The sequence below is a fragment of the Stegastes partitus genome, unplaced genomic scaffold (assembly GCF_000690725.1).
Source record: "Stegastes partitus isolate 25-593 unplaced genomic scaffold, Stegastes_partitus-1.0.2 Scaffold786, whole genome shotgun sequence".
Taxonomy (NCBI): domain Eukaryota; kingdom Metazoa; phylum Chordata; class Actinopteri; family Pomacentridae; genus Stegastes; species Stegastes partitus.
Genome location: NW_007578517.1, coordinates 67,217 through 79,458, shown reverse-complemented (window position 1 = coordinate 79,458; position 12,242 = coordinate 67,217). Strand labels below are relative to the sequence as shown.

General features: G+C 46.6%; 1 protein-coding gene across 1 annotated transcript in view; it reads right to left on the bottom strand.

The window, feature by feature from the left end:
• Nucleotides 1–12,242, bottom strand: part of musk (muscle, skeletal, receptor tyrosine kinase) — a 28,834-nt gene that overhangs the window by 13,618 nt on the left and 2,974 nt on the right. The window contains exons 2-12 of the mRNA XM_008292117.1: nt 10,387–10,513; nt 9,258–9,409; nt 9,004–9,131; nt 8,609–8,750; nt 8,331–8,455; nt 5,210–5,369; nt 4,818–4,824; nt 2,088–2,351; nt 1,770–1,963; nt 1,218–1,241; nt 995–1,083 (exon numbers count right to left, since the gene is read on the bottom strand). Coding sequence (XP_008290339.1) covers nt 995–1,083; nt 1,218–1,241; nt 1,770–1,963; nt 2,088–2,351; nt 4,818–4,824; nt 5,210–5,369; nt 8,331–8,455; nt 8,609–8,750; nt 9,004–9,131; nt 9,258–9,409; nt 10,387–10,513 — 1,412 coding nt within the window. The remainder of the gene's footprint in view (nt 1–994; nt 1,084–1,217; nt 1,242–1,769; nt 1,964–2,087; nt 2,352–4,817; nt 4,825–5,209; nt 5,370–8,330; nt 8,456–8,608; nt 8,751–9,003; nt 9,132–9,257; nt 9,410–10,386; nt 10,514–12,242) is intronic.

Here is a 12,242-nt window from a genome sequence, read left to right as displayed (position 1 = left end):
GTGTGTGTGTGTGTGTGTGTGTGTGTGTGTCTGAGTGTTCTTGTGTTTGCACTTGTGAGCACTTTTCTGTGTTTGTTCTTGTTCTTGTAGAGGTCCAGATCGGTGGATATGAAACCGAGCCTCCACATGATATCAGTAAACATTCATTAAGTGCTCCCAGACTTCATGAGCACTGATCCCGTGTGTCCTTCTACTCTTTCCATCTTTAATTCATGGTGATTGTGAGTGACAACCCATTAGTCGGTAGCTACTGAAGACCACAGCGTGCTTCAGAGGGACTATTTCTGCACCACGGGCTGCGTTTGGTCAATTAGTTCCAAGCAGCAACTGTGTCAACAACAGGGGCGACTCTAGTCAGGCTGCCACAATCTATTTGGAGACGTTTTGGAGAAAAACTAAAAAAAAATGTTTGCATAAAGCTGCAAAGTCACCAACGGAAACAGAAATGTGCTAAAGCCGTTCTTTACATGCATGTGCTGCCTCAGCAACCTGACGCATCAGATGGTTGTTACACAGAACCATATGGGACGCTATGGCTGGAATATGTTGGAAAAATGGCCGACGTTTTCAGAAAACACTTGGCAGGTGAACCTTCTGACTTTAGCCGTCTGTCACGGGCTCCATGTGAAACACTGGTGGAGCTGCCAGTAACTCCTCACAGGCCTCTAACTGGAGCGATCACCAGCGCAGAGCGTCGAGATCTTGCAGTTCTCAAGAGAATCCAGCTGCCTCGCAAGACGGCTCCGATCAAACGGAGCCTGTGTGCAGTCTGCTGGTCAGTAATCAGACCCCCTGGTTCATGATTACATGGAGTCATGTTGTGTAACGATGAGGCTTTATTAAGTACTTTTCAAGAAATGACAACTTTAGAGTTTAACACCCTACATGGTTTATTTACGCTGTAGAATCCTCTTACTATTTCAAGTACCGAGGTTAAGACCCTACTATATTATGTACTAGACAAGTTTACCTGAGTACAGGAGCATGTACATACCTGCAGGCTCCAAGGCTGACACGGTATCCCGGACCTCGTCACATTCACGCTGCCTTGGTAGAAGCGACCTCTGTCGCTGTAGCACGTTGCTGTTGATACCAAACAGAACAGATGTTCTCTGTAATTCAGATGCTGTTTATAACGACTAACGTTTAATAAATGATGTGTTCATTCATGATGGATGCCTGATGACGAGATACAAACACATCTGTGATGCTCTTACTCGTAATCTGATCTTTCTTGATGTCTGAAATGTAGAAAAGAGCAGATTGAAAAAGTGAAACATCAAGAGGAAGAAAACTGAATGCAGCTCTGAGGGTCAGTTTGGTCCAGCTGAGATTATATTACAGAGGAAACACACACTATTATAGCGAGCATCACACACACACACACACACCTGCAGCTGTGTATCTTGGCTGCGTTCAGCTCAACCCTCCTAATGACCTCATCAGGATCAGTGACCTTTATTTGGCTTTATTTGGCCTCTGCACACTCAGGGAGCTGCAGCGAGCCAACGCCTGCTTTCTCTTACGTACGCTCCATTTACTGCCTCATGAGGGCTTTTTAAAAACTTTCAAGACTGACGTGGTCATGAAGCAGGTAAACGATGAAGTTAGAATCTTCCTAAATGCTTTGGGGAACGTCTTTCACAATGACAAGCAACATCCGTGACTGTACAGCTGCTTCCACCAACACGCTACCAGCAGACTTGTGTATGTTATCTGAGGGGTGATTCAGGATGAACGGCTCCAGACTGAATCACCGGGGTTCTTACCTACAAAAGGAACGTATGTACAAGCATCAGGGTCTGTGCGAAGACTGGGTAAGGCCTGACAGTTGGGCAGCAGTGAGTTTGGAGCGTGAGACCCAGTGATGGCGCTGAAGAGGCCGTGCTGCACTGAGCTGCTGCCCTCCAGCACCATCCACTCCTTATGGCAGTACAGCTCCTTCACCGCCAGGCAGTGCTCTCTGTTTAGTAGAGGAAAGAGAAGTGGTGATGCTCCCTGATTACGTCAATGACTTTATCATTTGTTAAACTCATTCACTGCTGCACAAAGCAAACAAGAAAAGAAGGACGTGGGAGTCCTGCTACCTGCACACAGGTTTGGGAGCAGGTCCTAAGCCCGATGGGTTGCAGTCGGGGAACGAGAAATGGCAAAGCAGTGATTGTACTGCAGGACTGCACAGCCCGCTGAGTCCTTCTAGCTCCGCCCACCAGCTCTGAACCAGGTACTCCTGCATGTCCTCTGGGTCCGAGTGGGAGGAGTTAAAGAAAACCAGCGAATCGTCGTGCAGAATTGTGCGGCAGACGTCTCCACGATACGCACTGCAGTAGCCAGCGACGCCCTTATAAAGTCTGTTGGAAGGAGAGACACGCATGAATGCTTGACCTGCTTTGTTTTCTCTAATTGTTATTTTTGGGGCTTTTTAAAAAGGTGTGTTAGAAGGTAATAGCATGGAGGTGCCAGGCAGCAAGGCAGAGAGAGAAAAGGTATGACTCGAAACAAAGCTCTGCTGTTGATGTTAGAAACCAGCGACAGAGTCAAATGACTGTGTAGACATCAGTGAGAGGAACATTTGTGGCTTATGAACCATTAATAACACCTTATTTATGTCAAGCACAGTGCATGCACCTGAGGGGACACGCACCTATAAAACCTCCTGGAAGTGTTAAATTAATTTGGCTGTTTAATAACGAAACAAGACAAACCTCACACGATCCTTTCATGACAAAGTGAAAACAGATTTTAATTTAAATGTAATTAATCAAACTATAGAGTGTAAAGTTGTGACTGGATCAGCGGTCAGGATGACTGACGCCCCGTTGAGCCGTCAGCCATCACATCTGGACCGTTCTCTGCAAACTGCTGCAGCTCTGTCACGTTGCACAAGGATCAAAAGTGAACGACCCTCTCACGTCCAGGCACAAATACTAAACTGGGTGAAGGTCTGTGCTCTGATTGGCCACTCCAGAACGTTGTCCTTGTTGCCTTCAGGACGTCTCTGTGGGGCGATGGCCGTACGTTTCAGGTCGTTGTCTTGCTGGAAAACAAGTCTTCTTTCAGGTCACAGCTCTCTCTCAGCCTGCATGAGGTGGTCCTCTGTGTTCCCCATGCTTTGCTGCATGCACTTTATCCTCTAGGGCCTCCGAGAACCATTCCCACATCATGATGCTGCCGCCGCCGTGCTTCGTGGTGGGCTCGGTGTGTTTCTAGGGATGTACATTGTTTGTCTGATGTCCAAAAAGCCCCATTTTGGTAACAGCAGAACAAAGAATCTTCCTCTTTGTTTCCCAAATGCCTTCTGGCAAACTGAGCATGAGCTTTTCAGAGCAGTGGCTTTCTCTTTGCCACTTTCTCATAAAGCTGACTTTTTAAGGCTCCAAGGGACGTTCAGTGACTTGGAGATGTTCTTGTATCCGTCCTCTGACTTGAAAGCCTTTTCACTCAGCGTTCTTTTGTCTTTGCAGCGTGGTTATGACCGGCAGTGCTGAGTCCTCACACCCGTAAAGGGGCTGAATACTTCTGCAAGCATTATTTTACCATTCATATGTTTAATTAATCAACATGGCTTTGCTTTGACATGGACGAGTCTGTCTTGGACCGTGATTTAATGTTGAAAAGCAACGAGAAAGAGAAAGGAGGGAGCTGAATGCTTTTTGTAGGCACTGTACCTACTGCACTGCCCTTTGCTGTACGACAACTGCCTGGATCTGCTTGTGTAGTGTGTGTGTGTGTGTTATCTTTATGTTCCAACAAAAAATAGAAAGAAAGAAAATAAAAGAAGTAGACGCTGACTTCAGGTCCCCAGAGCGTCAGCTTTTACTGCTGTGGCTGACAGGTCGTGAACATGTGAGGTGTGTCCGCTGAAGAAGTCATAAGAAATGGTCTTTCACCTGGAATATCTTCTTTAACATCATCCAGATGTTGCTGCTGAAGCAGGTTGGGGATGGTTTAGGTGAAGTGACATCCTGTCTGTGGGACTTCCTCCACAATGAGCAGCTCAGTCATACATGCTTGTGTACCAGACTGCCTCTGTTCCTGGTTCTCTCTGTTTCCTGCTCTTACGTCTGTTAGTCCTCCAGCATGAATATGATTCACATTTCTCTCTCTCTCTCTCTCTGACAGCCTCCACTCCAGCTCTGCCTCTCAGCACTGCAACACTTACAGACTCCAGATGTGGATCTTGGGGAGGTTGCTGCTCCAGTGGAGTCCAAGTCAAACCATCAAACCTAAAGGTGACCTGTAAATCTATCAACCCCACCTTTTCTTTATTTTCTCCCCTCCTTCCTCACCACATCCCTGTTTCTGTAATCCAGATGTGGTCACGAGTTGGCAGATAATGTTCTAAATCTCACCATTAAACCTGTTTATGACCTGCAGTCCCACGTCTCCGATGGACCTCGTTTCTCATCAGGCTGCCCGAGGCCCACTTTCTTTCTTCCTCCCTCTGTGTGTCTCCTCCTTCTGCCTTTCTCTACTGTATCTCTCTGTCTTTACATAGTCCAGATGTGGTAACAGTCGCTCTGTTGTGGTTCAGAAAGGTTCAAATTCAGCTCACACCATGTGAGTGATTGAAAGACAGGCTCCCTTTTGGCAGAACAACTCTGCTGGCAGAGCCAAACTGTATTCAGCCGACCCAGAAGAGCCTTTGGCAGCTCGGCTGTTCGCATAAAAAAATCAGTGGCAGGCAGTGAATTATGGGATTATTCCTATTTAAGGCTGCTCCAAAGGGTTAAAACATCTTTTTGTCAGTAGAGTCAAAGGATTATTCCACAGCAAATGTGATACATGCAAACAAACCAACAATGAATTTGTCTTACCTCCACTCTACGGGGAAGTGGCAATATCCACAGGACACCGGTGGAGTGAGCAAAAGAAGAAGGAGCGAGAAATACAAATTAGTCGCAGTGAGAAGAGAAATACAGCCATGATGCTTCTCTCTGCAACTCATAGCGAAGTGAAAGAAGACCACCAGGGCCAGTGTGTGTGGTCGGGGACGAGGCATGTCGGCCGGCGTCCTGAGGTGACTGGTCATGCTGTGTTTGTGGAGGGCCACCAAATGGGGACCCAACAGCTGAAGCCACACAACACAACCAGCACAACACAAGGCAGCAAGAGCAACACACACCTCGACAAGAGCTGCAAGTAACCATCAGCTTTTCTCTGAAGTTGCACTGAATCTGTATATTTGATGTGGAAGTTAAATGTTCACCTGCCACAGTGACTCTGGCCGTTGCTTTGACGGTGTTGGCTCCAGCGCTGTGTTTGTTGGAGGCCAGACAGGTGTACAGAGCCGGCTTGTTGACCGTCACTTTCAGAACAGACAGTATCACCTCTCCTACCATGGTCTCCTCCACTGATGCACCTACAATCTGGAAAAGCAGGGAAATGGTACCATGAGGACAAATCCCAACGAAAAGCTGTAGCATGTTCTTCTGGAGGTAGCTGTAGCTGTATCTGTGTGCTGTTAGTTGTTGGGGTTAACAGCACAAAGATGCTTACATGGCTCCCCTGGAGAACAGAGAACGGACCGGGTGACATGACCAAGTGCAGAGACACACTGAATTCACTATTTGCCTCATAGGATCAAACCTGGGCTTCCTTTCAGTCGGTCATGGTTAAAACATGTGTAATGATGCCTTCAGTGACTTCTCTGGAACCACTCTGGGACACCAGAGCATGAAGATGTGCTGGTTATGGCTCCACTGAGACAGCAATGTAGAGCTCAGGCTTTCAGAACAAAGATCTCAGATGAGCAGCCCAGCAGCAGGCAGCATGTAAACAGCAGGAGGACACGAGGAGCAGCCGAGCTCTTCATTCTAAGTGTTAGCACAACGTAAAGGAGTTATACAGAAATCAACCTCTGGTTAGTTGACCTGAATGAGGAACGGGCATAGAAAGACCAAACCCGGCTGTGAACGGGTCTGTTTGTGCTGGTAGCGGTGGCGTTTCAACATGGGGGTGGGACTGACTCACTCCTGCCTCATGTGGACTTTTAAGGAACTACAGCTTTTGGGACTTTTTTTTGGGGGGGGAGTTTTTATCGTCCAGAGGTCACCTCTTACTTTACCTGCTCTCTTTTCCAGAGGAGGGAGGAAATGCAGCCCTGATGGCCACAGACAGTTTACTTTTCCATCTACACCTGACTACACTGTGGGAATGCAAATGAACCATATCAGCAATATGTGGAAGGGCGAGTGAGCAGACGGGATTATAGGAACTTCTCCTCCCGGTGTCTAGACACTGTTCATACGCTGATTATCGTATAGTCGCGGCGTTGGGGTAATGAAATTAAATGTGTCTGTAAACGATTTGAACATTCCCCAGTATTCACACAACGTAAATGGAGCCCGACCAAATGCGTCTGTTGTTTTTAGGTTGTGCATTCACACTGACATGGTTTTAAATGATGTATGTCAGTGTGTGCAGTGTGTGTGTGAGCGGGTCAGTCAAGGTGCTGATATGTGACTATGTCTATATTTGAAGCTGCGTCTGACACCGCCTGTTTTTAGGACAAGCTCGATCCAGCCCCGCGGAAATTAATGAGCTCAACAAGCTGCCAGAAAAGCAGCTCCCACAGTCATTTTAATCAGCACACATACTATTTACAAGCATTCTGGGCCTGTAATCACATCGTAGCTCGCACCCAAGACCATTAAATAGGCAGACATGATGTGTATACGTCCACCGCAACAGCACGCGTAAAAATGTCTTGTTGAAAAAATGACTGATTCAACATTGAATAGGCTCTGTAGCATCTATTATTCTTTATTTTTCATCTACATTTAGTTCAGATTTCATGTGCTATTTAACAGCTTCACAACCTAAGAACTTTGGTCATACATGGTTTTCCTTTGACAGCATCATCAGAGCGCTCACTGCTTTCAAAACATCACTCCAATTAAAGCTGATAACAATGTGTATTATTATCCAAATGCAACCCAATCTCTTCAATCCTCTGCCACGATAATGAGAATTCCTCTGGTGTTTGTGCCGCTGATCCCATCTCTGAGCACGTTAACTGGCCTGAAGTACAGACACAGACACAGACAGCCAAGGGATAAGAGGCTAATTTCTTGTATATGCATTACAGTATCCCGGATTTATGCTACGCTGTGGTGTCATGCTTTCTATTTTTGCCTTTGCTCATGCTCACTCTGTCTCCCGACTCAAATTGTTTTGCTGATCAAGCCTCACGGACAGCAGATGAACAGGATATCAAAAACGCCACTCGTGTCTCGCTAAAACCACTTAAGAAGAGAACATATTGCTTCTGTAGGCCAAGAAGAGGGAGCACCGGGACGCTGTACATACATAAAGCTGGTGTGGATGCGCAGCTGCAGTTACAGTGTGTCTGACACCTCTGGACAGCTGGTCCTGGGTTTGATTCCAGATGTCCATTATAGGCTACCGTATTTACACAGAAACTGGAAGGCTGTGGTCATGTCTGCACGGTTAAAAAACATCCTCTGGCTTGACTGGATTTCTGTGAACCAATCAGACTTATGTTTGGCAGTGCCAAGCCCAGGATGCAGCAATGGTGCCCCTGCAACATGGTGCCAGGGGGACGGCTCTGGAGGAACTTTAGCACACAGGGAGGTGAGCTCTGTCATTAAACGACGAAGGTTGTGTCTGCATATTCCACACACGACTGCCAAGCATGTGTGTCCGTGTTTCACTAATTCTGAATTAGTGGCCAAAGTGGGCAATAAATACAACTAACTACTAGATGAGGATGTCTAAGTTCTTCTGGATGTCTCAGTGGGGACATCGATGCTTGTAGATTACTCCACTGGTCAGTATCGACATGCACATTTTATACATAAAGCTTGATGTGATTATCTTATCATAACAGACTTTCTTGGCCCTCCACTCTATTATTGTCACTGCTTTGTCATTATGTAAGGCTCTGCAGCTGACAATGCGTCACAATTTTAGCTACGTGCTAACATTTCTCTGATGCTTGCTGTGTTGGCTGACATTTGAGCCAAACTCAACCACTGTGGAGGGACGACAAGAATATTCTGGTAAGATCAAAAGCTGTTATGTGAGGCCAGGAGGACCAGGAACATGGGTGGATGGATGGATGGATGGATGGATGGATGGATGGATGGATGGATGGATGGATGGATGGATGGATGGATGGATGGATGGATGAATGGATGGATGGATGGAAATTGGATTTGATTGCAAACATGTAAGAACAGAACGCAAGTCTGGGATCAGTGAATTCAGCTGAAAAATATTAGCGTCAGCCGTGGCCCTTCTAGAAACCCGTTTTGGGACATTCTAGCATGCACAAGCACAACCACGCACTGAATCTGAACACTCACAGTATTCCCATTTTCCAGCCAGGTGATGGTGGGGATCGGATTTCCTGTGGCGTTGCACTCCAGGGAAATCTGGCTACCATACGTAACTCTCCTCTCCTTTGGAACCCGCAGGATTCGAGCTGGAGCTGGACACATGGACACAAAGGTATGAACTCATGGACAAACATAGCCACACCGTAATCAATAGCTTACTGAATTTAAACTTCTGAAAGTGTATGTATATATATTTATGTGTGTGTGTGTACATTTAAGAATAGAAACTACTTTAAAGTACATACCCTGTACCTCTATGGTGACAGGCTTTGAAAAGGCCAAGCCGAAGCTATTCCTGGCTACACAGCGATACTGTCCTGCATCCTCCTTCTGGATGTTATGGATTTTCAGTGCACCATAGTCCAGGATGGTAACCCGGTCGCTGATCTGGAAGAGACAGGGCTGAGATCTAAGAATAATAACAATATTTCTTCTCCAAGGCAATGAGAAATAAGAAACCAGGCCACAAAGGGCCATTTGGGGTTTTATGTGGTGGTGTTCTCCAGTTTATTTGCCTTTGGAGCCTTTGAAGTGGATGTCAGGCAGACACAGAACGACACTAAACTCTCAGACAATTGTTATTTACCAGTCTGTGAAAAGCTTCATGCAGCTGGATAGTCTCTGAAACCCCTCAGCATACCTTGATAAGCTCATCGTCCTTGAGCCAGGTGACATCCGGCTTAGGGTTGCCGAGGGTAACACATGGCAGCACCGCTTTGGATTCTACGAGAAGGGTCACGTTGGTAGGATGGCGTTTGATCTGTGGCTCTGATGGAGGGACAGACAAGGAACGACACTCAACACAACGCTTTAGATTTTAGTTTAAATTGGATTGCTTCAGAATCTGAACTAAAACAGACTGTAGCCCCACAAGTCTGGAACAAGAAGACATACTCATCTTCAGCTGAAGGGCTCCACAGCTCTTGGCAGGCTCTCCAATGCCGTTACTGGCAAGGCAGCAGTACTCTCCGTTATCGGTCTCTCTCACATGAGGGACGACGAGCATCTGGCCCTGTTCTCTGAGAAGGTAGCGGGCGTCATAGTACCTGATGGGATCAAAGGGATGTGCAAAGAAAAGAGGTTCTGATCATGAGCAGAAGTGACCAAATGATGTCTGCTACCCTTTGCAGAGACATGCTGTGACGGCCAAACATCACTATTAACAGTTAATTATTCGTATTGTTAGCCCTACAAAGACCTGTGAGATGTGATATATATATATATATATATATATATATATATAAAATAGTCGTTAATGTCAAGCAGCTCCATTTAGACTCTTTACCATCTGTTTGTATGAGATGAACTGAGAATTATATTCGTATCTAATAACGACTAGATTTTATGTTAGCCTTGTAATGGCCATAAAGTTTAACTTTAGCTCTGCAGCCACCAGCTCGTGTTTGTTACCAGTCTGGTTTTACAGGAGTGCACCAGCAGTGGGCGCTGGTTTTAATATTTTTCACCCTCCGCTGTCATGTGAATAATAAATGTGTCGTCATTGAACTGAGAGAAGGACTCTTTATGCAGTTCACTTCGTACATCAGCACAGGTCCTGCTTCTGTTGGACCGCTTCAGTCTGATAATGTTTGATAATTGTCCAGATGTCCTACATGGATGTTTTCTAACAAAATAAGAACTGTAGGTGTTGTTGAGTGGAACCCAGAAGCAGCCCAGTCTGCCCCGGCTGCAGACAGCCAGACGGATCATGGAGACACCACTAATGTTACCGGCTGCTAAGTCATGATGAAGTCTGCAGCCAAAGTTAGCCTGCTGCTCTCATGTTTAGCACCTACTGCTGACTCGCCCCCACCCTCGGCCTGCAGCTCCAACAAGTGCCAGACCACCTGTGCAGGTGTGTCTAAATAAATGGCAGACTGGTCCTGCAGTTCCTGCGACTTTCCTTTGGTCCTGATTTAACCATCTTTGGGAAGAGACCAGACATTCCTCTATGCATAAAAGCTAGTGCTACATGAAGTCCTGAGCTGCTCCCACAGAGCTTCAGCAGAGGCGGGACACTTACATGATGGGGTGGTTGTTCTTGGTCCAGGTGACATCAGCCGGTGGACGAGACTCCACCTCACAGATGAAGGTGGCGTTGTGATCCAGGAGCACATCCACTGTCTCCAGTAAGGTGATGATGCGAGGCGCTGGGCAGCACACATATACAGACAACACTTAGTTTAAAGCAGCACTTCTGACATATTCAATAAAATTAAACAAGAATCTGAAGGATCTCGTTCAGCCTTTGAATGAATGCCCCAAATGCAGATGTGTTCACAAAACAAGGAATGAACTACGGACATGATCACTGACACACATTTTTCTAGAATAGAAGATAGGGTCTAAAAATAAAGCCAGTAGTTTCAACATGTGACACCTGAGAAGTGAGACAGCTGCAGGGTTCCAGCCCCATTCTTTGGCATTCTGAGCATTCCTCTTTGAGCCTGAGTTCATCTGTGTTAGTCCGTCAGCAGCAGCATCCCTCTGCTGACTGACTGACTCATCAGAGGCTTCTGTCACAGCAGGCAGAGAAACGGTGACATTCAGGAGGCAGGGATAGAAGTTGGGTTAGCATCCTGAGGACTGCAGATAGCAGTGAAGCTTTGTTTTCATTCAAACAGAAGTTCATACATGACAGCATGGTGCTTTGGGCCCAGTGCATGAACTGGTTTCCACGATCTCCTTTCAACAGATGGTCTTTGTTACAGGGAACGTAGATGAATAAACCAGTTCTGCGTAGACTGATTGTGCAGATTAAAAGAAATACCAGTTGTTTGTGAGGCATAAGTCAGTGAAGAGGTGGTTGATATTTATCTCATCGACATACTCAGCTTTAATCACGGAGGGAAAATGAGAAGAAGGATTAAATTCAAACAAGTGGGACGAGGGGAAATGGTCTCATATCTGTGTTTGGCTCTGGGTGAATATATGGAGGAGTAGAAAACAAAAAGTGGGGAGTAAGAGCAAAGAAAAGCAGGGAGAGGAGATGGAAGAAGATAGCGGCGGCCGCACAGTCGTGAGGCTGTTTGTGTGGATTCAGATCAGAGACATCGGGTTGCTTTAAACTTTGAGTGAACTGAGGAGAGGAAGAGACGAAATAGAAAACAGAGGAGGGAAGGAAAGGAGGCAACAAGCAAAGCAGGAGGCCAGAGAGGAAAGGACGAGTCTGTAGAGGACACTGCAGCTTCTTCTGTCTCCTGTCACACAAAGATTTCACAACAACGGCCACCAGAGCTGGAGGCCATCACTGCTGTGTGACTCATGAGCAGCTGATGAGGAGAAGAAGTCCCAATAAATCCCAGTGAGCCTGACACCAGGGTTCAGCTTCATCCAGGGTCAAAGACCAGGCTGACATTATGGTCCCTGTGTCTGCTTTACGGGTTGCTTCATGTGTGGAGTCGTATTTTAGCCTCTCTGGCTCTTCACTGTGGGATCATGCACACAACCAGAGGATGGATCCTGATGGCTTCCTCTACCTGCCTGCTCATGGCCGCTCATCAAGCTGCTCATCGCTGCTCATCCAGCTGCTCATCCAGCTGCTCATCCAGCTGCTCATCGCTGCTCATCCAGCTGTTGCATCACTCCAACAGCTGACAGATTGGACTAAAAGTATTTCCCTGAAGAAGGTTCAGAGGAATGGTTCTGTTTAACACGTCTTGTGCTGATTTCTATGTACAGGATCACTCGTGGTCAGTTTTGGCCACGTGAGCAGAAATGTTTTCTTCCTGCCAGGACGCTGAGTGAACACATGGAAGCATCTGAAGAGCCAAGAAGCATGAGTCAGCAAGTTAGAGACCCGCTGGACCCGACCTCCATCACAGGTTCTAGTTCTGAAAAGGTCCGGGCACGTTGTAACACACACACACAGTAACACAC